The sequence below is a fragment of the Equus caballus genome, chromosome 8 (genome assembly GCF_041296265.1).
Source record: "Equus caballus isolate H_3958 breed thoroughbred chromosome 8, TB-T2T, whole genome shotgun sequence".
NCBI lineage: Eukaryota > Metazoa > Chordata > Mammalia > Perissodactyla > Equidae > Equus > Equus caballus.
In genome coordinates this window covers 60,783,936-60,806,175 of record NC_091691.1, presented here as the reverse complement: position 1 = coordinate 60,806,175, position 22,240 = coordinate 60,783,936, and the positions used below count along the sequence as shown (strand labels likewise).

Genomic DNA, 22,240 nt, shown 5'->3' with positions numbered 1-22,240 from the left:
CATGTAATTTTCTGTACCTTTTTGTGATTTCAAAAAGTTTACGTGAATGGGTTGAAGTGGGCTTGATCATCATGAAAAATCATTTTAACTGTAAAAGTCTATCATTCTGTAATGAGAAGTGATTGTGAATTTATCAAGGATTTCTCTTGTATATACAAGAATTTGCCATGAAGCACTTTTAAATAGAAACTCATTACCTTCAAAATACTACTGAAGTCACAATATTTTGATTGAAATGTAACTTTTCAGAAACCTATTTGTTGAATACAATGAATTTTACTTTTATTGAAAAATAATACATGTATGTAGTTTTCCTACTTGTGTTCAGTAAACTTACTCATTTTAAGTCTGAAAGCTTTAAAGGGGATGTGTATTCAGGTGGTAAGTTATTCGGAGGAAATGCTGGATTAAGCAATAACTTCGCAGAGTCTATGTTGTACTAAGATGCATTGTAAAACTCAAAGCCTATGATAGCCCCTATATTTTCCCTAAATTTATTTGGCCAGGCTTCTCTTTTTATTTTAGAATCTCATGAGACTTGAATATGGAGAAGACATTTTAGAAAGTGCCACACTCAGGGATAAAGCCATTATTTTGACCATGAACATTACTGGCAGTGTGTAGAAAGTGTTCATGCTTTACTTTTTCCTCTTGATTCTCTTGTGCTTTTTCTAAATGTCCAACATATAAGACTTGCTTTGCCGTATCATGAATGTAGATTGTTGGCAAGAGATACATTAACTTTAAACATTTCAGATTCTTACTCAAGATGCCATTTCCCCCCAGCATTGCCTATAAAACAATTAGGGAATGGTTCTGCATGGCAGAGGTGCGTTGCCTGTGCAGCATGAAGCCTCTGCAAATGCTGACACCCCATCAAAAACAGAAAGAAGCTTTGGCATACTCACACAGCAACAACAAAAGACCGAGGAGCAGCAGGCCGATGGCGGCAGGCCCTAGCCTCATCGATGACTTCGTATCACGTACGTTCCCGGGGTCTGTAGTCCCGTCAGTTCCACAGATGCCCCTGTTGGTACACTGACAGACTTCCAGAGTCAAGCTCTCTGGTGTCTCGCAGAGCCTGTCCTGACCTGTTACTATGAGGGAGACTCTGTGCGTTCCCAGAGATAACTGCTGATGGGCCCTTAAGACGGCAGAGGTGGCTGCAGAGAAACAATCACACGAATCAACAGTAGCACAAGGTGTTTTTTGCTCTTAAAACTACTTATTTTTGTTAACAGAGCCAGAGTTGCTGTAGACATCACTGTCACAAATCGCAGGCTGATAGTAGGGTGAGGTTTGAGCAATTATGAGGGCTGTTAGGCGTTCACTTGCGTAAATCTGTGTGCACTGCCCCTCCTTGCCCTTCTCTCTGCCCCGGATGTGCTCCTTATTCTCCTCCATGAAAACTCAGTTCTACCCTGATTTTCCCCCAAAAGAAGATGGGAGGTGGGCATCATTTAAATATCAGGCCCCCCTCTCCAGGGGCTTAAGCACTCTCCTGTATGTCTGCACCAAACCCTGGGCTCTTGTGTGGCTCTCTGAATGTATACCTTCCCCCTAAGTCCATGTTTTTGTGCCTGACTTATCTAGACTGAGTTTCTGATTTAGCTGCTGCTACCTCAGCTCTTCCTGATAGTCCTCATCCTGTGCTCCCAATGCCGGTTGTATGAAATTCCCTGTGTTGAAGGCCTGTTGCCTTTCTGACTCATGAGCATTGATCATTCTCCATTCTTCATTGCTGTGTTGTTCCTTTCTAAGTGGGCTCCAGCGGCAGCTCTTATAAGCTGCAGAGTTAGGTTGATTGAATCATTCGTGACTGCACCGTGCCCTTTGACCTTGCGCCTGGTCCACTGAGTCCAACCACTGTTGCTTTGCCCAGTCTCACCAGAACAGATGTGTCTAGTGCCAGGTCCTGTCTCTCTCTGATGTTTCTTTTGCAGCTCTTCGTTGGCTATGTGTCTGGTAAACTCATTTGGAGCCAAATGCTATGTGCACGATTTGGAGCTAGAGCCTTACATCAGGATCAGTAAGGCCCCAGGGAAGAAGGCCATGGAGAACAAGATCCCTTTGGTGACTCTAGCAATGGGTGAAACCTATGACTAGCGCACCATGGAGCACAGTCATGAAGCGAGGCAAGATTGGTTCAGAAAAGAGTTAGAGAAAAGTGAGTTCATGTACAAAGAATTTGAAGTGGCATGATTGGTCATTGTAAAATCCAGAAAGGAGATGATTCTTATTAAGTCTAACATCTTAGACTTAATTTAGGAGTTTCTATGAGACTCCTGGAAAACACAGGAAATGTAAAATTAGCATGATAGAGGTTAGGAGAAAAGGAAGAATGGATTAGCTCTTTCCCGTTGGCTAAAGAGTTTATGAGTTTCAGTCCACCATGCTCTCAAGATTCCTGACTAGTGACAGACTAAGTAGTGCTTCCTATGAGCCTTGAGCGGGGCACCCCTCCATTGCTTCATGTCTGCTCACAGCCTGGCTAGTTAGGAAAAGTTTATGTATTTATGAATTTAAACAGTGCTGCAATAAAATAGATGCCTGACTCTAATCTTTTTTTGGTCTGCTGTGGAGATAGAAATAAATATTAAAAATAGAAAACAATTGGAGTCCACATGAAGAACAGAAAATATGAACTAGTGCCAACAAGTCAGATTCCTTTTCTCTTCTGAAGAGAGAAGAAATTCACAAGGCTAGGACTCCATCTTCATTGCAAAGAAGTTTTTCGATTGGTCTTGGAAAGGACCTGCTCTCAAAGGACCCTCTTATCCTTCTGGAAATATGAAGAAGCAGCCACTTTCATTTATGGAAGCAACTTTACTGTTACTCACCGTTGAGTGTTGTGATACTCCACACAACTGGCAATTTTACGGGTTGTTCCTCCAGTGAAAATGTGTAGGGGCCAGTATATTTATCATTGTCCAGTGCTCTCGCCGAGACAATCACAGAAGGGGATGAACTACAAATTGTTTTCTTTTCAAGGACAATTGTTGGACAATTTTCATTAAAATCAGGTACTTTAACATAGATGGTGCCTGTAGAAGTTTTACCTGTGTCTCCTGTAAGAATAACATTTTACAGTTAAAGAAATATACAGAACAAGTTGTACAAAAAATAAATAAATAAACCTTTTAAATTTCTCTTGCATGCAGCCAAGTTACTGTGTTTTCTCATGAGAAATTGTGTTTGCTGTTCTTACAGGTGAAAAGATGTCACCTGATTTCCACATCTCGTAAAAAGCAAATTTGAGTTTATCAACTTGACTTGTGTCTCTAATTAGTAGCATTGGCTGTTAATTTAATATCCTTAAAACCGAGAGCTGTAAGGTGGTCAATTCGCTGATTACAAATGAAGTCAACATAAAAATAAAAGTTTTCTCAAATATATTCTATGCAAGAGTCCAGCAGCATGTGAAAGCTTTTTGCTTCTAAAACTTGAGCCAAGTATTTGGAAAAAACGATGATTTATATTTATTACCCGGGCTATAAAAGTTTATTGAAGAAAAATTTTTAAATGTTGACAATTAAAAACAATAAAATAAAAATTTCTCGGTGGAGGGATTATGAATCATTTTTGTTGTTTCCATTAGTGCTTTTTGCTGTTTTCCTAGGTGATATGTATTTGGTGTTTATTTTTTTGTTTTATTTTTATGTTTGCTTATTGCCTTGAGGATAAATTAATTTTATACTTGGGGAAACACACACACTCAATGAATATTATTTTTAAAACATTCTAGAAGATTTTATCATTCAATGATGTAAGCATATGTGGTCTCTGTAAGTAACTGACTCTATAAATAACTCACAGAGTCACCTCACATTTGAGTTGCACTTCCCTGATAGGCTTTCTGTACCAATCTTCATCCATCCTCTTGAACTCAGAAATTCCTCTGGGTCTAAAAATTCCTGCCACAACCACAGCAAACCACAGGGACTGAACACAGAATTCACTAGTGCTACAAACTTCACCAAAAAGTTGGAATGCTCCATCTTCTCCTGGATTCAGCTGCCTCAGACTTGAGACCCAAGGCCCCTAAGATAATTAACTTTATCTAGTGATAAAGGCAATATGTTAAATAACAATGATCATCTATTCATAAGAAAATTGCCGATTGGAATAACATTTCTCTAAAAAATGATTGAAATATTTTTCTTACCATCTATGGCCAGAACTTCAGCTGTGATTGTCTTGTTAACTATGAAAGTAGAATCCCGATCGATGTTTCTGACAAATTTGATTTGAGCAGTGGTTGAATCAACAATTAGCAAACCGCCATCGTTACGTCCCATAACATATCTGTTGTATGACAGAAAAAAATGTTTTCTTTCAAATATGGAATGTTACCTATTTAATGAAAGTGACTCATTTTATATGTAATGTATTTATGCTTAATTTAAGACATTGAAATGTGCTTTTATAAAAAGCAGCAGAAAATTAACATATTATCATGGACAAGCAGTATTTCATAATCCTTAAGTATAAGCTTGGATTTTCAGTTTTCTGCTCTGTGCAATAAAATAACCGTGTCTTTGCTCTTTATACTACAGCAACTGCTTTGCATGGTGCACTTATGTTTTGGACATGTATGTCTTTGTATGTGCTGTTCCTTATCTGATTGCACTATCGTCTTCTGGTGAACTTCTACTCTTTCTAACAACTCAACTGAAAGTTTCCATGAAACTTTTTCCCGATGTCTCTTGACAGGCTAAGGCATTCTTCTCTTGGTTTCCACTTTAACTTATGCTTATGTTATCTTTGTTCAGACACAGTATGTTCTAATGATTTAACTACTTGTCTCTTCTTGAGTTATCTAGTTCCTTGAGTTGGCCACCTTTGTATCTCTTTGTATTCTTGGCATATAATAGTTTAGGTGTTATTTTGTAATAGCTTATAGGTTAAAACTACATCAAGGCATAATAAAATGTTGTACAAATAATCCCACCTGACATTTGAGGCAGCTTTGTTGGTGTCTTCATCAATGGCCTGGTACGTTCCCAGGATATAATTGACCAATGTTTTACTACTTATGCCTTTCTGGACAGTAAATGTCTTGGAAGGAGGACGGAATGAAATTCCTTCTTTCACATTTACTACTTGAATTATGACTGGGGTTGACTGGACCCGATATTGAGAGATTATTGATTGGTGAAATTCAGCTTTATTTTTGACAGCAATACTAAATTGCACATTTTGTAGTTGTTCATAATCTAGAGGCTAGAATAAAAATAAAATGAGAAAGAAAGAAGTGTCACAAAAATATGTTCTGGTAAATCGAGAAGAAGATAGCAGAACTCTATGTTACATGCCATGAATGGGTCCTTTTATTTATATACAGCAAAACAGTTTCAGAAATCATTGTAATGTTGAGATAAAGAAACGTTCAGAATTCTTAACTCAAGACCTCAGTTTGGTAACTGATACTTACAAAGCAGCGTACCTGTTTTTAGACTAGTAAAACATCATTAGAGTTTTTTTCTCTTTCTTTTTTTTTTTGGTGGGGAAGATTCTCCCTAAGCTAACATCTTTGCCAATCTTTCCTCTACTTTGTATGTGGGTTGCCTCCACAGCATGGCTGATGATTGGAGTAGGTCCACCCCTCAGATCCCAGCCCGAGAACCCTGGCATCGAAGTGTGTGGAACTTTAACCACCAGGCCACAGGGCCGGCCCCTGTCATTAGAGTTTCTTTAGGCTGTATGGTGCAGTGGTAAGAATCTCAAATTTGCTATGGTGGCATGTTTGAATCCTGGTTTTGCTATTTAATAACTGTGTGACTCAGGGCACAATAAATAATATCTCTGATCTTCAACTTTCCACTTCTGGAAAAAAACCTTACCTCGTCATATTGTTGTGAGGACTGAACAAATTAAAGCCCATAATACATTCCTATAAATGGCAGCTGTGGCCATTCACAGGACAGTCATTGAATTCATGTGCAATAATGTCTTTCCTGACTTTAAAAATTCTTAAGTGGCAAAGGCAAATTATCTTAATTAACTTGGTTGGCAAATAGGCCTCTGCCAATCAGTGAGTGGCTGTCCTATCAACTCTTCATAGAACCATTCTCAGATAGTCTTGCATGATAGCTATTTGTTTGACTCTCTTACTCAGGTGGCCCCAGTCAAGGCCTGAGGAATCCCAGGATAGCTTTTTCCATTTACTAGAAAAGTTTTTGAGGGTAATGAGAAAAGGAAATCCTCGTGTTTGTTACATTTGTATATTACTGAAAATAACTAAGGTAGGAGAACTGAATGAGTTTTAACTTGGCAGTGACTGGTTTTGTGGGCTCAGGTATTTCCCAGTGGAGTGGAAGAGAAAGATGTATAAACAGGTAATTGTAATACGAGGGCTGACAAAAGAAATTATAGAGTCCATGTGGAAGCAAGTGAATACTTCTACATGGGAAAGTTATGAAAGGTTTATGAGAGGTTTCATGTAAGCTGGGTGTTGAAGGATATTGAGGAATTACTCAGGCAGAGGCGAAAGCATTGCAGATGCCCAGAGTTACATATGATAGGGAGTTGGCTGGCTGCAGAGGGTGAGGGGCTTTGTATACAGTTCTGAGGCTGAGGGTCATCTTAAAGGCCAGCAGGTCGTCACTGACCCTAGCTGTATATTAGAGTCACCTGCTGTGGCCTGGGCTTTCCCACAAACCAACTGATCCAATAGTTCCTACATTCCCACTGGCTAGGAAAATTTGCAGGTGATTCAAATGGGCAATCAAGGTTGAGGGCCACTTTCACGGCCAATGGAGAACGAGGAAGGATTTTAAAGAGGAGAGAACTGATCCAAATTGGTTTTAAGGAAAATGTGTGGTGGACTGATGGCAGTAGGAGAGCAAAGGGAAGAGACGCATAAGATAGGGACGTCTATAAGGAGGGACTCCAGTCTTCTTGGGGAGGGGAAGCAAGGCCGAGGAGAGCACAGGCCATAAGAAGGAAGACCAGGGCCAGACTTTAAGGACAATTTCAAGGGCAGAATTTGATGACTGGCTGTGTGTTGTGGGGAAATGCCATGATGGAAGGATAAGGCATGGGATTCTAGTTTGGGAGACTGGATGACACCAACACAGGAGACAGGCAATATCTCATTCGCAGGCATTGCTGGGAGTTTATAACAAAACCCTTGCAAGTGAGGATGGCTGTAGCCCTCTCTCGGAAAAGCAGAGTGGTGGGAACTGCTTGCACGGCTTCCAGCAATCCGGGACTCCAGCAGTCTCCTTGTTAAGGGAACTTTATAGGTCTGTGACTCTACTGGACTCAAGGGATTAAAGAAGCTGTCATATAGTCCAATGTTCCATGCCAAGGAATGTCCCCAAATGGTGGTTATTTTTTCTGGTCTATACAGTATCCTGGCAGAAATATCCTTATGTTATTCCAGATGTGGGGAGAGGTCTGCTGTAGCCAGGCTTAGCAAATAGAAGCTTTACTCAATTACTTATTTTTATCCTGCAGATTTAGTTATACATTCCTATTTTCTAGGAAAAAAATTGCATTTTTCCCTCTCTGCTGACTGTAGCTAGTCCATTTAAAACAAGTTGACAAATTCACAAACCACAATTCTATGTATTTTTTCTCTTAACTTTAATTGTAGAGAGTGAATGAGGTTAAGTCAAGAAATGTATTTTACTTTCTTGTGCTTAAAGCAGGCACACCTATAAATATACACATATTAGTGTGTTTGTATTTACTATAGAAAGTATGATAGCTTGGAAGGAAATAAGTCAACATATTAAGAAAGGTTATCCTTAGGTAATGGGGCTATGTGTGTGTGTGTTTATTCTGTCTATTTTTATGTGTTTTCTATAAAGAAGTGATATTGTTATTCATAAAGGAATAAAGGTTATTTGCAGAAATGATCGTTTTGGTAAGTATAGGATATTTTTCCCATCGAAGGGAAATTGCTCCTTACCTTAACCACCTTCAGGATGCCTTCGTTAGTTCTGGGGTCAGTTTGTATTTCAAACCATTGCCCTTCATTGCCAGAGGTGAAGAAATACACTGCAAGCCAATTATCCGTGAACTCTTCATCCCGGTCTACTACTTGAAATCGAATCAACTCAGAACTTAAAGTATTTTCCTCAATACGTGCTGAATACTAAAAATGGAGAAAGGCAGAATTCAAGACTCAATGTCAGGTTTTATCTAAAGGGATTATATTTATTCTGAATGGTATTAATCATTAATTCTCAAATTACGTATTGCCTCCTTGCCGGTTACTGCATTCTTATATTTTACAAAAGCTTATTTTTTAAGAAAAGTGCAAAGAACTTAAATGAAAGCCAGCAAGCAGGCAAATACTGAATCAGGATGGCAAAGTATAAAATGAAATATATATACAAATTATTCTTCAGGGAGTGGAAGGTGTACCTGAGATTCTCTGAATATTGGGAAATTGTCATTGACATCTTTCACTTTAATACTACATTCACACTGAGTTGACAGTCCTTCTCCATCTTTGTCTGCACCACTTACAACCAGACGATAGCTGCTAACTTGCTAAATTTGGAGAAAAAATAGAGAAAAATAATTAATCTCCAGCGTCAAGAATATGAATGGAAACCACTTGCTTCCTTTGGGTAAGGAGGTGAAAATATTCAAGTTCATGGTTCATTCTCTAGAAGGATCGCATGCATTGTTCTCTATCCATCATAGAGGAGGTGTGTGGGGCTCTGGATGGTTGAGTGGAAGTCTTTACGGGGCTAGAACAAGTTTTTTTTCTTTTGCTAGCTTCTTGGGGCAAGAGAGTACACTTAGAGCAAAAACGGGCAATGAGGATGGTGGGTTGCATATCTGAGGGATGCTCACTTATAGGGCTTTCCTGTTTGTCCATGTGGGAGATCATTTGTCTAACAGTAATATGGAGTCTGACAGGGTTGAAAATGGTGATGGAGATGGTGGTGGTGGTGACGGTATTTGTGGTGGTAGGACGACAGGGAAGAGAGACGAAGAGGATTCTTTAGTGTTCTGGAAGCAGGGAGTAAAATTAAAAGTCAGAGAAAAAGTGTGACATCAGAGAAGGCTTTATCCTAGATAGAAATTTCTCCCTTCATCTAAGAAATTTCCTTTTCCTCTGTCAGATGAGGAATTAGTCACAGTTCAATCTTTGTCGGTGTATGCCAATGACTTCTTTTACTCTCCCACTTTAACTCCCACTGGCATGCTGATTCTTGTTTGTTTAGGGTACAAGTGATTTTATAGGTCCCAGGTACACATCCCACCCCACCAGACTCACACTTGAATGCAAACCATTTCCCTAGATTAGCCCAAGTGAATACTGGGAACTTGTTTTCCTTTCTCCATTCATTCTCAGATAAAATGGAGTCATCTCTCTTGGCTTTCTTACAGACAAATCCTTTATCATTGAATGCTCCTAAGTGCCTTGCTTTACCTCTCGATCAAGAGAACTGGTCAAAGTACGGACTTCCCCCGTGTGTCTGCTTAGAAGGAACATGGGTATGCCTGCAGGTTCCTGAGAGACGATTTTGAAGGCAATTTTAGAGTTCAAATGGTTTGGTTCATCTGCATCTGTGGCATTTAGAATCATCACCAGTGAGTCTAGGAATACAGAAGAAGTTCATTAAAGAATATGTAAAGATTGACAGTCTGTTCACATTAAATATTCAACACAATTTCAAATTGATCGTTTGTCTGTGTGTGTGTGAGGGAGATTGGCCCTGAGCTAACATCTCTCCCAACCTTTCCTCTATTTTGTATATGGGTCACTGCCACAGCATGGCTTGTTGAGCAGTGTAAGTCCACACCTGGGATCTAAACCTGAGAACCTGGGCTGCTGAAACAGAGCACGCCAAACTTAACCACTACACCACCTGTCTGGCCCCTGGTATTTCTTTTTTAAGATCTTAAAGCTATCTGTATGCTCAAAAAAATTTACGCATCACTTGCAATAGCTTTTACTGTCTCTCTTAATCAGGTAGAAATGTGCTGCCTTCCATAACAATCCTCCAGTTCTCCTTAAGCCTTGGCTGTGTTGGGGTTGAGACTATTTTCTGTTTTTATTTCTTCCCTTGAGGATGGCCTTATAATTCTCCCTTTTCCCCAAGTTATCCAAGGAATGTATGTTTTTGTCCCATGTAGCGTAAAAAAGCCCGGTTGATCCATCCAGGCTGCCTAAGGTCACCTCTTCAGCTTTGTGACTGTCAGGTACTCATATGACTATATAGATAGCAGAAGATACTATTGACTTTATAACAGGACTACAATCTAGAAAATAATGTCAGTGGATAATTAGCTCAACTACAGATATTAGAAAGGAAGACTCAGGTTATCTTGATGAGTTTTTCTGCAAAACTACTGATGAAATTAAAAGAATAAATTAGCTTATAAAAATGATGTACTATAGTGATACTTGTATTTAAAAATAAAAAAATTAGAAGTGGCAGGTACTGTAAAAGACTTACTTGAAGCACTGTTTTCTTCAATTTCGCCCATAAATACACTTTGTGAAAATACTGGAGCGTTGTCATTGATATCTAAAATTTTGACTGTTAGTATAAGTGGTTTCTCTACATCTTGTCCTAGGACATTGAGAGCATGACACGTGATCTAGAAAAAGAGGGAAAATGTTAATTATCACTCAACAAACCTAGTTTGCATACTATGGAAGCTTGTAGGAATAAGGCCTCTACTGGCATGTGCAGAACTTTTGTGCAAAGAAGAAAAATATTTCCCCAAAGAGTAGGCAAAGTAGGAAAAAGTGCCCACTCTGGGCAGCCCAGTTGGGCAAGTTGTCCTTCCTCCAGGCTGATACTGTCTCAAGTCAGCATGTAGCTCTTGGCAAGCTGCATGCTGGAGTTCAGCGTTCACTCATGAACCCTCCTGGTGTATTTCTTCAAAGGCACAACCATAAGTGGAGGCTCTTTGCAGAGAGACTAATATTGTTATGTGTCAGTGGATTGATTTATGGGCTGATCTCTCCTCTACATTAGCCAGTAGAAGTATCACCTTCTAAAGTCACCGTGCATGAAGCGAAGAGTGGCCAATGTTGAGGACACAGACTTACCTGGAAGCTTGGGGTTTCCTCACGATCAACTATGGCTGTTATGTTAATTTCTCCAGTGTTTCTGTCGACAACAAAGATTCCAAAAGGGGGCTGATCAATCCCCATTCCAGAAATTTGGTAGGTAATTTTCTGGGTTGCTTGGAAGTCTGAAGTAATCTGCAGCCAAAAATACCCCAAATGTTAAGGAGATCCTGAATCAGGCCTGTTCTTTCCCCTCTTCCCGAGTCTTGAGTCATCTGTTCATTCCATTCACTCTTTCTGACACTGTGCTGTTTACTATTTGTCTTGATAGATAATAGGAAGGTAAAATAAATTCAAATTGTTGACTCTCTTGACCGGCATGGACGAATATGCTTAATCGCTTTGGCCTTAGAATATTTGTTCCGATTGTGGCCACCATGGTGACATTAAAAGTTTGACAGAAACTCAAGGATACTTAATATTGGCAAGGCTACTTCTCAATGCTCCCTTTCTTAACAGATAACATTAAAAAAGAAAAAAAGACATTTATTTTAGTTCAAATAAGGAGCTGGAGAGAAAAAAGGGCAAAGGATTATATAGTAAGCATTAAAAAATCTGTATTAAAATGAAATTTTCTTTTTGCTATTTGTTATATGCTTTTTATTGTTATACTTTTTAAGCTTTTTAATATGGAAAATTTCAAATATATATAAAGTTAGAATAGTATAATGAACCTGATGTGTCTCATCACCCAGTTTCAACAATTGTCAATACATGGCCAATCCCATGTTGACTCCCAACCATTTTTCTAATTGTCTTATCTGTCTGTTTTTTTCTGTTTGTTTGCTAGAATCTGGACCTAAATAAGTCTTATCCATTGAAATTATTATTATTTTATTGAATTTTTTTGTTGAAGTTACCAGGTTATTTGTTCTGTGGACTCTGCAAGTCTGCATTTTGTTAATTGGAATCGCCATATTTTAAAAAATTTACATCTAATACATTTGTTCTAAAAACTCACATTGCCCCTGCTCATATGACTTACTGTGGCAATTGGGTTTCTTTTTGAGTTGTCTTCTCCTTCTCTGCAGGGTCTTGCAAATTTTACCCATTCACGTTTATATCTCCTTTTGGCTTGTTGTACTGCTGTCTCATCTTCTCCATGTTGTCTTTTTGTCTTATATGAAAAGGGATTCCATTTTATTATGCATATGGTTGGAAAGTTTTGCTTCAAGTATTGATTATAGACACGTAAGTTGAGGAGCCTCCTATGTTTCAAGGTATCTAAGATTGTTAGATGTCTGATTCGCTCTACCTCACACTTTGTCAAGCAAAGAAGAAACATTAAATAACAAAAACAATTACAAAGCAATAAATATAATTTTTAATAGGAGCATTTAATCATATTTTATATTTCCTGTATATATTCCATAATATCTAACTTTTCTGGGCACATAGGACTTGTTTAATGAAAATCTGTTGATTTGTTTAAGAAAAAAGAATGCACGTGATAAATTACAATAATGACATTTATGCATTGCTGGTATTTAAATATTATTGGGTTAGTTGTTAGAATTTTAATTTTATTTTCACAATTAAATTATTAAATAATTTAAAACATTAAATAAATATTTTTTCTGAACACAATTTTAATTTTTTAAACTAAGCTATTATTTTAATTACAAAAAACTTGTTCATACTTTACCTCTATTCGCAATTCTCCATGAACCAGTAGGACTGCCTGTAGACATTTAAATAAAGTCAAAATTAACCGTGAATTCTTCAAATAAGTGATTACATAAGATGATAATTCTGATTTTTACATTCTGCTATTCATATTGTAGTTTGTTTCTATTTCAAAATAAGTAGATTTGGAGAAGCAGTATTCAAAGGGTAAAATACTCCCAGGAAAAAGAAAATGCTCTCAATATAAATAAGTTCTCCTACTTCTTTAATCTGACTACAGAATTTTAATGATATACTGAAGAATCTGTTGGACTTTGCAGAACTCTGCCTAATGGCTGGTTGCAGCAACCAGACATTTCGTACCTGGCTGTTCTTTAGAGATTTCCCAGGAGCTATGGAACCTATTGCTTTGGGAAACAATGGTGAGCATCATTTTGATAAGCTTCAGAAAGGACCGTAGGGGATTATTAAAAACCATGACCTACTCAACTGACTTGTACAAAGGCAGTCCTGTATTAGTTAGCTGCAATTACTGGGTAAGGCATTTTCTTGGTTGTACAAGAGTGGAGAGAATAGAATGGAGCTAGTCTGGTTTAAAAAAATGGAACATAAAAGATGTAGATATGCCATTACAATCATAAGTACTGTTTGCTTTGGGACATGGATCTGCACATCTCTGCCCTATTACTTCAATTTAAATATTGAGCTTACTTTTCATACTGATCTGAAAATATTAAATAAGGATAGACTGAATTCAGGCAGGCTACTGTCTTTACTTTCTCAAGAGCATACCTTTACCTGTGTCGTTTTCCATCTTGTTTTCTACCTAGAATGCTTTCTTCCTTCCCCTTTACGCACTAAAATATTACTCATCCTTTAAGATCAACTCAAACTCCAACAATCTCCATGAAACCGTCTTTACTGATGTCTCCTTTTCTGAGCTCGTACAACACATATTCTGTACCACGCAATTTAGTCCATAATGGTTTACCATGATTTATTATTTCTTATTGTTTTATGTGCATTACAGTGCTAAGCCAGGAGAATTGTAAACTCTCCAAATCAGTGCTTCTATATTAATATTATTATTTTTTGAACCCTTGCAATACCTGTCCCTCAGCAGATGTTTAACAACTATTTGCCTGCCCACTGATTATCTGAAGAGAATCTGGTAGGGAAAAGATTGTGAAAAATAGATGAGAAGGAAAAAATTACAGTAATCATAGTAGCTAATGTTCATTATGGTTTTTGTGTCAGTTGCTATTCATAGACATTTATACTTATTATATCATTTAATGCTTACAGCAGCCCTCTGAAGGAGACTCTACTATTATAATCCCTCTCTTATGGATGAAGAAATGGACACATGAGAGAGTGAGAACTACGCCCCAGCTAACAGCCCTAGTAGAGCCAGGATTTGAACCTCAGTAGCTTGCCTCCAAAGTGTGTACATCACCACTACACTAGACTCCACCCAAACTGGGCATAAATAAATAGAAACAAACTCGTGGTAGAAAGGAAGTTATATGATAAGTCAGTTTAGATTTCTACCTGGCCAAAGGCTGAGGTTACTTCTGAAATAATGTGGATTTATTACATTGTTTATTTTGGAAGGTTACAATAAAGAGGCAAGTTCAAATCTGAACCAAGGGAGTAAGTACATCAGATGTAGGAAGCCAGGACCCTTCTGTTCTAAAAATTTAACTGAAATCCTTCTTTCAAAGGGGGTGTGTTCAGATTGTCATGAAAAAGAACAATTACTTGTGGTTATAACAGGTTTCAAAATGATTTTTACAGCTTTTCTGCTCTTTATTAAACAATAACATGAGTTACTTGAGGGAGACCAACGCAATGTAGTGATTGCGCTACTCCCGTCTTAGTTCATAAGAACGACTCAGCCACACGTGAAGGAGGGAGGGGCCAGGCACACTCTCCTTTACAGGAAATCTGGAAGAGTCATCCAGAAAGTATGAATCATGTTGGTGCTAGCCCCACAGAGAATGACTCTTCTAACAAGCTTTGAGGCACAATTTCTGTTTTCCTGGGAAGCAAAGGAGGACAAACCCTAAACTATGGAGAATGAACGTAGCAGACAGTTGTTTCTTGTTTGTTCAGTCTTTTCATAGAATCAGAGCTCTAAGAGAAGAAGTTCTTCAGTCTAAACCTTTGCTCTTTCCCATCCTCTCTTTTGAGTTAGACCATCAAGAATGTTCCCTAACTTTAGAGAATGTTGTGAAAATGTGATTTTTTTTTTTTTTTTGGTATTTCTAGGAATATGAGGTAGTTAATAAGAAACACTTCTGAATATTGCAATGCTTTTTGGATATTTAGAAATATAATCATAACCTTACATTATTTAGAATAGCGTTTTTTAAAAACAATTATTTTAGTTAGTTAATACTTATATGTGGCTACTTGTGTTAATTTGCTAATATAGTTATTTTGAATATTTAGTAAATATTCCAATAATTTCCTGACAAAATAAGGCAATTAAGTTGTCTCTTTTAGTGGCCTGGATTGGAAATACCATGGCAAGGAAAGCATCCCTTATCTGGGGAATTCCTATACTTTTCTTTCTTCCTCCTGTTTCCTGGTTATTTTGATTATACAATTTTTAAAACATTGATATGGCATAAATACCTTGGTATAGATAAGAATTAGAAATATTTTATTGAGAGCAAATCAGATTATTAAATTAGTAAAATAGCATATAAACTAGACTAATTTGATATCCATATGCCCTATTTGCTAATTAAAATGTGCATAGTTGTATCGTTAAAGTTTGTATTGAATATGATAGATATATAATAAATAAATTTTGAGGATATGGGTGACTACATTTTAAAAAACCACTTGTAGTAGCAGCTGCTATTTTACTTAGTTGGCTAAGATTTTGTTTAGAGTTACCTTAAGCTTTAGGGTGAGGAGGGGCAGACTATGCGTGAGAGCCAGGGAGCTCGTCCCAGCTGGCCCAGGGCAAGGCCACTCTTCTCCTCTCTAGAATGGGAGAAGAGTGGATTGCACCCACTACCCTCTGGGGAATTTGTAGAATGAATTAGGTAATTCAAAGAAATCGTTATAAGTTTTAAGCATGATTTTTTATTTATTAATTATTTTTTGGAAAAAAGTCTTGAAATATATATAAGTTGGTGATATTATTTTTATAATTGGTTAGATACAGTGATTATTAATGTGTCAGATCATAGAGGTCATTCAGTACATGTTTGATGAGTAGCTTACATATGTACAATTCAGAAGAAATGAGTGATTGATCTTTTATGATATCTCATAGCTTTCTCTCTCTCTCTAGATATATACTTTTTAAAATTTAAAATTTTAAAAACCCTAAAACATCCTAATAAACTTTGTATTCATCAAGGTAAATTCTTTAATTGAACAAAAATGACATGTGTTTAATTACTTGGAAATTATTATTTAATTTGGGGCAATTCAATTTTTACTAACTGATTTTTAGAGTAAACAATTAATTTAGAAAATTAAACCTTGCATTATGATAGATCGTGATGCTAAGAAAAATAAATACGTGTGGGTATTCTCAAATGCTCATTTTAAGTGCTGTGTAGGATGCAGTCAAGTGTAGTAATACCAAATTGCACACTGGATCCTGAATCCCTGAATTTAAATCTCAGTCCCGCCGTGTACCAGCTGTATGACTTGGTAACACAGTCTTTCAGTTTCCTCATCTGTAAAATAGGGATAATAATTCTGCTTACCTTATAGGTTTGTCGTGAGAATTAAATGAATTGACGTGTCTGAAGCACATTGATGAGCCCTAGCTCACAGTTAGTGCTTAATAAGTATTCATCATTTCTGTCACCAAACTTAAAAAAAAGCCACTTTGGCATGAAGTGACCTCTTATTGTTATTCACGTTACGGCACATAAGAACTTTCTCTGTCTTTCTATTTATTTATTTATTTATTTATTTATTTATTTATGCTGAGGAAGATTTGCCCTGAGCTAACATCTGTGCCAATCCTCCTCTATTTTTTGTATGTGGGATGCCTCCACAGCATGGCTGGTGAGTGCAGTAGGTCCGCGCCTGGGATCTGAACCTGTGAACCTGGGCCATGGAAGCAGAGTGTGTGAAACTTTAATTACTCAGCCATGGGACTGGCCCCAAGAACTTTCTCTTTCTTGAGCATCAGAAAGAGATAAGAACCAAAGCTCCATTGTACAATTGTGTAGGTTGCTCCTTGCACAACTCCAGGAGGGTACTGTTCACATTGTAGTTTATTTGACTGCACCTCCTACAGTTGTGCAGTGCACAGCCTGATCAACTTCCCAGCAGCCATGAAAGAAAAATATGCATATTAGACAGATTCAATTAGTCACAGTGTAATTATGAGTAGTAACCAATTGCCTGTATAATTTTCTTGTGATGAACTTCCCAAGCAAGCCCTCACCTTAGGCTATCAGATTGACTCTTAACTGGTAAGGAAGAGCCAAAAGCTAAGAGATTTATGAGAAACCTCATGGGCACTGATGTTCTGGCTCCAAATGAAAACCGGTTTCAGGTATTAAGTAAGTGGGAGTGGTCATAGGTTGAAGTAATTACGTCTTTCCTGACTTCTGCCCAAGTCACGCAGGGCTGGCCAGAATTACTGACAAGGTTATTCTGATTTTGGAATCACAGGATTCTCCTGGAGAGAATCAGGAGGAAGTTTATTTTCATATACTTATTAACACTGGAAACTGGATTGCTTCATCAATTAAGACACGAAAGATACCACAAAAATTTTCCTTCTTTTAAAAATTTGGGCTATTTAGCCTACAATTCTTTTCCTAAAAATTTCCCTTTGGATACTCTATAGAGGAAGGTGGTTGAAGATAGTTCTATATTTGGAGCATGTTTTTACTCAGAATTTGATATTTAAACTACTTCTTTCTTTTTTTTCCATCCCTACCACTCCTGTTTTCTTTAAAACATTGTATTTTAAAAACCTTTGGATTTCAAATGTCTGTATTAGTTTTGTAATGAGTAAATTTTTACATAATGTAGTAACATGAAATTAAATAGCTTATTGTCCAGGAGTGTTATATGACAAACTGTTTCAGATTTTGTGGACTATAAAATACTGAACAATGGTCTCCTTTGAAGACAAACACTGTTTCCAAAAGGTTAAATCTCTGAAAATAAGCAATTTTTAATCACAAATCCTTTCCCCAAAATGTTAATTTTGTATTGTGCCAAATGGATCAAACGAGCACAGGAAACTGATCAATATTACGTTCTTCTTCAACAATCGGTAGGTGTTCTCCATGCCTTCCCCTCCTTAATCTGGAAGGCTCAACAGTGGAAAGTTTGAGTAAAGCTCCAAGTGTGAAAATGCATTTTTCTACACCCACTATTATATTCATTTAAAATATAGCTTTTGTTTTTTCTGTCAATTTTCAGAAAATGATCTTACGATAGTTTTTGGTATGCTCTTTTGTTCAAGGAGAATGGAGGCCCTTTCTTAACTTATTGAAACTGATGTTGGTGATCATTTAACATAGTAAGGTAGAATATTAAGAAGTTATTAAGAATCATCCCTATTACTAAAATATTACAGATGATAAGAACTAGTCTTCCAAAGCACTTTACATTTTTCAAAGTACTTTTTGCCCACATTGCTGCTTTATTCTCAGTATGGCCATTTTAGTTAGGCAAGGGGGCTATGATTATTCTCATTTGACAATGTGGGAAACAGGGCCTGGAGTGAGTCAACGGTACAGGCGTCAATTGAAGTCTGTGACTTTGCGATTCCATCTCACCTCTATAGGCAACCCTTGTGTGGTCATAGGTTGGAATTAGTTCAAAACCTCCAAACACGTCTTTTAACTTTCAGACCCCACCCTTTAACAACAAAAGATGTACATTCTCACTCAACAATGCTTTTAAAAACATTGCTTTTTTCCACATCACCACATTATTTCAAAACTCTGGGTGGCTCCCCACTTCTAAAAGGATTCCATTAGTCTTCACAGAATGTACATTTCAATCTGACCCTCATCCACCTTTCCAGCTCATGTCCAGATTCTCTAATGCAAGCTGTCATTCCAGACGAACCAGTGTGTCCATTGCCCGTAGGAGAATGCCATAATCTCTCCTGCCTTTGCTCGTGCTGGTCTAAAAACCAAAGATATCTCCCTCTACTTACTAAAAAGCAGCTCAGATCTCACCTAGTCCTTGAAGCCTTTGCCTACCTCCCTTCTGACTGGCACTGTCTTCCACTGACAGCATTAACGGTAGATCAGCACTGTCCAATGGAAATATAATGAGAACCACAAATGTGAGCCACATATATAATCTTTAATTTTCTAATATTCATGTTAAAAATGGTTAAAAAGTTAGAATTAATTTTAAGAATATATTTTTATCCAATATATCCAAAATAGTATCATTTCAATATATAATCAACATGAAAATTATTAGTGACATATTTTACATTCTTTTTTCATACAAAGTCTTCAAAATATGATGTATATTTTACACTTAGCAGCACATCTCAATTCAGATCAGCCACATTTCAAGTAGTTAATAGCCACATGTGGCTAGTGGCTACCATATTGGACAGAGCAGGTCTAGACCACTCAGTTTAACAATTACATATGAAGTTATATTATGTAAATAGCATGTGTGTGTGTGTGTGTGTAAAATTTTCCTAAGGGGAGGAAAATGTCTTAGATTTCATAGATTTCTCCATGACTAGCATTATAGAAGCACTGTGTGTTGGGGGGGGGTTATAGTTTAGAGAGGCCTCCTTCAATCATTCATTTATCCATTCTTCAAACAGTATGTGTCCACTGTAAGAAAGATAGTATGGTAGGCTTTGGGGATATGAAGATGAATAAAACAGCCCTCGGTACAAGGATCTCACAGACACTGTAGGACCAGAGAGTGGTCTCTAAGTCGAAGCAGGGAAAATAGCCCTAAGCTTGTGGTCTCCAAATTCTGTGTCCTTTATGAAGATGCTATTCCAACACCCGCTGCCATATAACTAGCTCCTGAGCTGGTTATTGGCTTGGGCATATGGGTCATCAGGTTACCTGCAGATTAGTCCAGAAACAACCATCTGGAAAGGTGAGAAAGTCATACAACTGTCACATTTCTCCTTACAACATTCTTGGATCAAATAAATTCATCGAATAACCCAAACAGTTAGTTACACCGTCATAATGGAAGCTGAATCTAACAGAAGGGATGGTACAGATTTTCTGCTTGAGCATTGTCATGAGGGGCACTGCTGGGAAACTGGCTCACAAGCAGCCCCATTCTCATTTTAGACACTTTTAATTTTTAAAAAGTTGTTTCTTGAGAGCTAGCTCCCTGTAACTTCTTGAAGTCCAATTATCTCAATTTTTTGGATGAGGAGGTGAGGGAAACTGGTGCGTAGGCCAACCCAGCTTGTTATTGATAAAGTGGAGAATTAGTATTAGGAATTTTTTGATATTCATTTATGGTATATGTCACTACTTCGATACCTTCATGTAACTGATAATATTGGGACATATTTTTTTCTTGACTAAAACAACACACTTAAGGAACAAACTAGTATGTAATATCCCGGTTAGTGCTGTGCTCAGCACATTCCACTTCTCTTTTAGATAATATTATATAAAACTTTCACAATCAACACAAGTATTACTCTCCTGAAAAAATGGCGTATATAATGTTGTACTTTTTTTTCCCCTGCTAACGTCTGGATACTTTCTGTACATAATGGTTAAACATAAACACTGTTTTCTTAATAACCCTCCCAACTTCTCTAGAGTCAAACATTGCTTTGATTTTAATTCAACAGTCTTTGACTATTTAAAAACATGTCAGCTATCAAGACCCAGCATGTACAATTGTAAGCCATGTGCTTAAGGGATATGTAACCTTGGAAAATAGACCTGGTTCTCTTTATGCGTTTTCGTTTGTGTATTAGAAAGACGAATAAAAGCATTACTTAGAGGAAAGTGAAGATGTTGTGGAAAATAGATCTGAGATCAGCCCTATTTAATTCGTTAATTAAAGAAATGCTAAACGGCAGCTTTCAAATTCAATTCTCTCTGGCTTATTTTTTTATGTAAAATGCAACATTAAAAAAAACAACAAAAGGAAGAAATTGGTAATCCTTCCAATTTCATTTAAAAATTTTTATTTCCACTGCAATCTTTTTAGAATTTATAATAGCGATTCAGCAATCAAATATAATATTCTCCAACAACGAAAGAAGCAAGGAAAGTTTGCAATTATTAGAAAAAAAATAGGACTTACCATTAAAATGGTCAGAGCCCCTGTGGTTCTGAAAGGGAACCAAGTCATCGTTTGTGATTTCCCTGGGCAACAAATTGAGGGGAATTTCTGCCTCGGTCCTTCCAACCGTCTGCATCTGATGTCTAAGAGAAACCCTTCTGCAGTGTCTCCGCCGTTCTTCAGGAGTCTACAGACGGCCTGTTATGTGGTTCCTCCCCACCCTAAACCCGGGATTGGTCTCATCAGAAACGCTTGCATCACTTTTGCTCCCAGGTAAAAACTTAGACACACCTCAATTCCTAAAGCAATGAAATCCTTTGTTGGAAGCTGAAAGAAAAGTTCACAGGCTAATGGCGAAGTTTAATAGGAAGGTACCAGATGAATAATAAATTCATCATAGAGTGGAAATGCCAAAGCTAGTCCTGACTGCACTGAAAAAAATCTAGTTGGCTTCTTCTCATGGGGACAATTAAAACTGCAAAGCAAAACAAAACAGACAAAATCCCCCAAAACCTAACTTGTGGAAGAGCGTTTATTTTTAGCCTGAATGTATGTGGGTAGATCCAAAGTTAAGCAGAGTGTAGGTGTTAAGCAATAATATATTTTATTGAAAGTAACTGCAAATCTGATGAAGAAAATCATCACGTCAAGCAACTATAAATGCAGGTTTTGGATGAAAACAATCAGGAATAAAAGAGGAGTAAACAGTTATGTGGTACCTTGGATATTTGAAATATGTAAATAATGCATTGCAAAATCAGATCTCTGATAACAATCAGATGACATGTTGGCTATTGTATTCTGTTTCATTTATATGTTTTTTTAAAAAGTAGGTTGGCTAGTGAAGTAGATTATCTTTGTGCACTTTTAATTACTCAAGACATTTCCCCCAGAGCAGTCACCTTGCTTACCACTTGTACTTGTGCGCTTCTAAACATCTAGACTCTAACCCAAGTTAGGGGATAGGGGAAAAACCACTAACACCATTTTAATTGGCTTCTAACACTAGAGTTAGAAGCATTCTTGAACATTCTAGAATATTTGAAGAAAGATTTGGTAGAAGAGAAATTTTATCTTTGTAAGTATTTATGCATTAGATTTGGAAAGCTTTTTAGTTTCAGGGAAACCATTCAATCACAGAGTATTTTAGGCAGAAAGGATTTCATAGTCTAGGATTTGGAAAAATGCACCTTGTAGGCAAAATATATATATTTTTTCTGTGAATTGTGGTAAAATATGCATGACATAAAATTTACCACTTTATTTTTAAGTGTACAGCTGAGCGGCATTTAGCACATTCGCATTGTTGTGTAACCA

General features: G+C 37.2%; 1 protein-coding gene and 1 long non-coding RNA gene across 2 annotated transcripts in view; one reads left to right on the top strand and one right to left on the bottom strand.

Annotated features, from left to right (window-relative positions):
• The window catches only part of DSG3 (desmoglein 3), a 30,770-nt gene extending 9,460 nt beyond the window's left edge, over positions 1-21,310 (bottom strand). The window contains exons 1-12 of the mRNA XM_014727777.3: positions 20,945-21,310; positions 12,696-12,731; positions 12,036-12,167; positions 11,030-11,185; positions 10,428-10,572; positions 9,398-9,564; positions 8,377-8,505; positions 7,919-8,104; positions 4,952-5,223; positions 4,166-4,305; positions 2,841-3,068; positions 909-1,163 (exon numbers count right to left, since the gene is read on the bottom strand). Coding sequence (XP_014583263.2) covers positions 909-1,163; positions 2,841-3,068; positions 4,166-4,305; positions 4,952-5,223; positions 7,919-8,104; positions 8,377-8,505; positions 9,398-9,564; positions 10,428-10,572; positions 11,030-11,185; positions 12,036-12,167; positions 12,696-12,731; positions 20,945-20,992 — 1,894 coding nt within the window. The 5' untranslated portion in view covers positions 20,993-21,310. The remainder of the gene's footprint in view (positions 1-908; positions 1,164-2,840; positions 3,069-4,165; positions 4,306-4,951; positions 5,224-7,918; positions 8,105-8,376; positions 8,506-9,397; positions 9,565-10,427; positions 10,573-11,029; positions 11,186-12,035; positions 12,168-12,695; positions 12,732-20,944) is intronic.
• The window catches only part of LOC102149901 (uncharacterized), a 154,893-nt gene that overhangs the window by 22,899 nt on the left and 109,754 nt on the right, over positions 1-22,240 (top strand). The window lies entirely within an intron of this gene.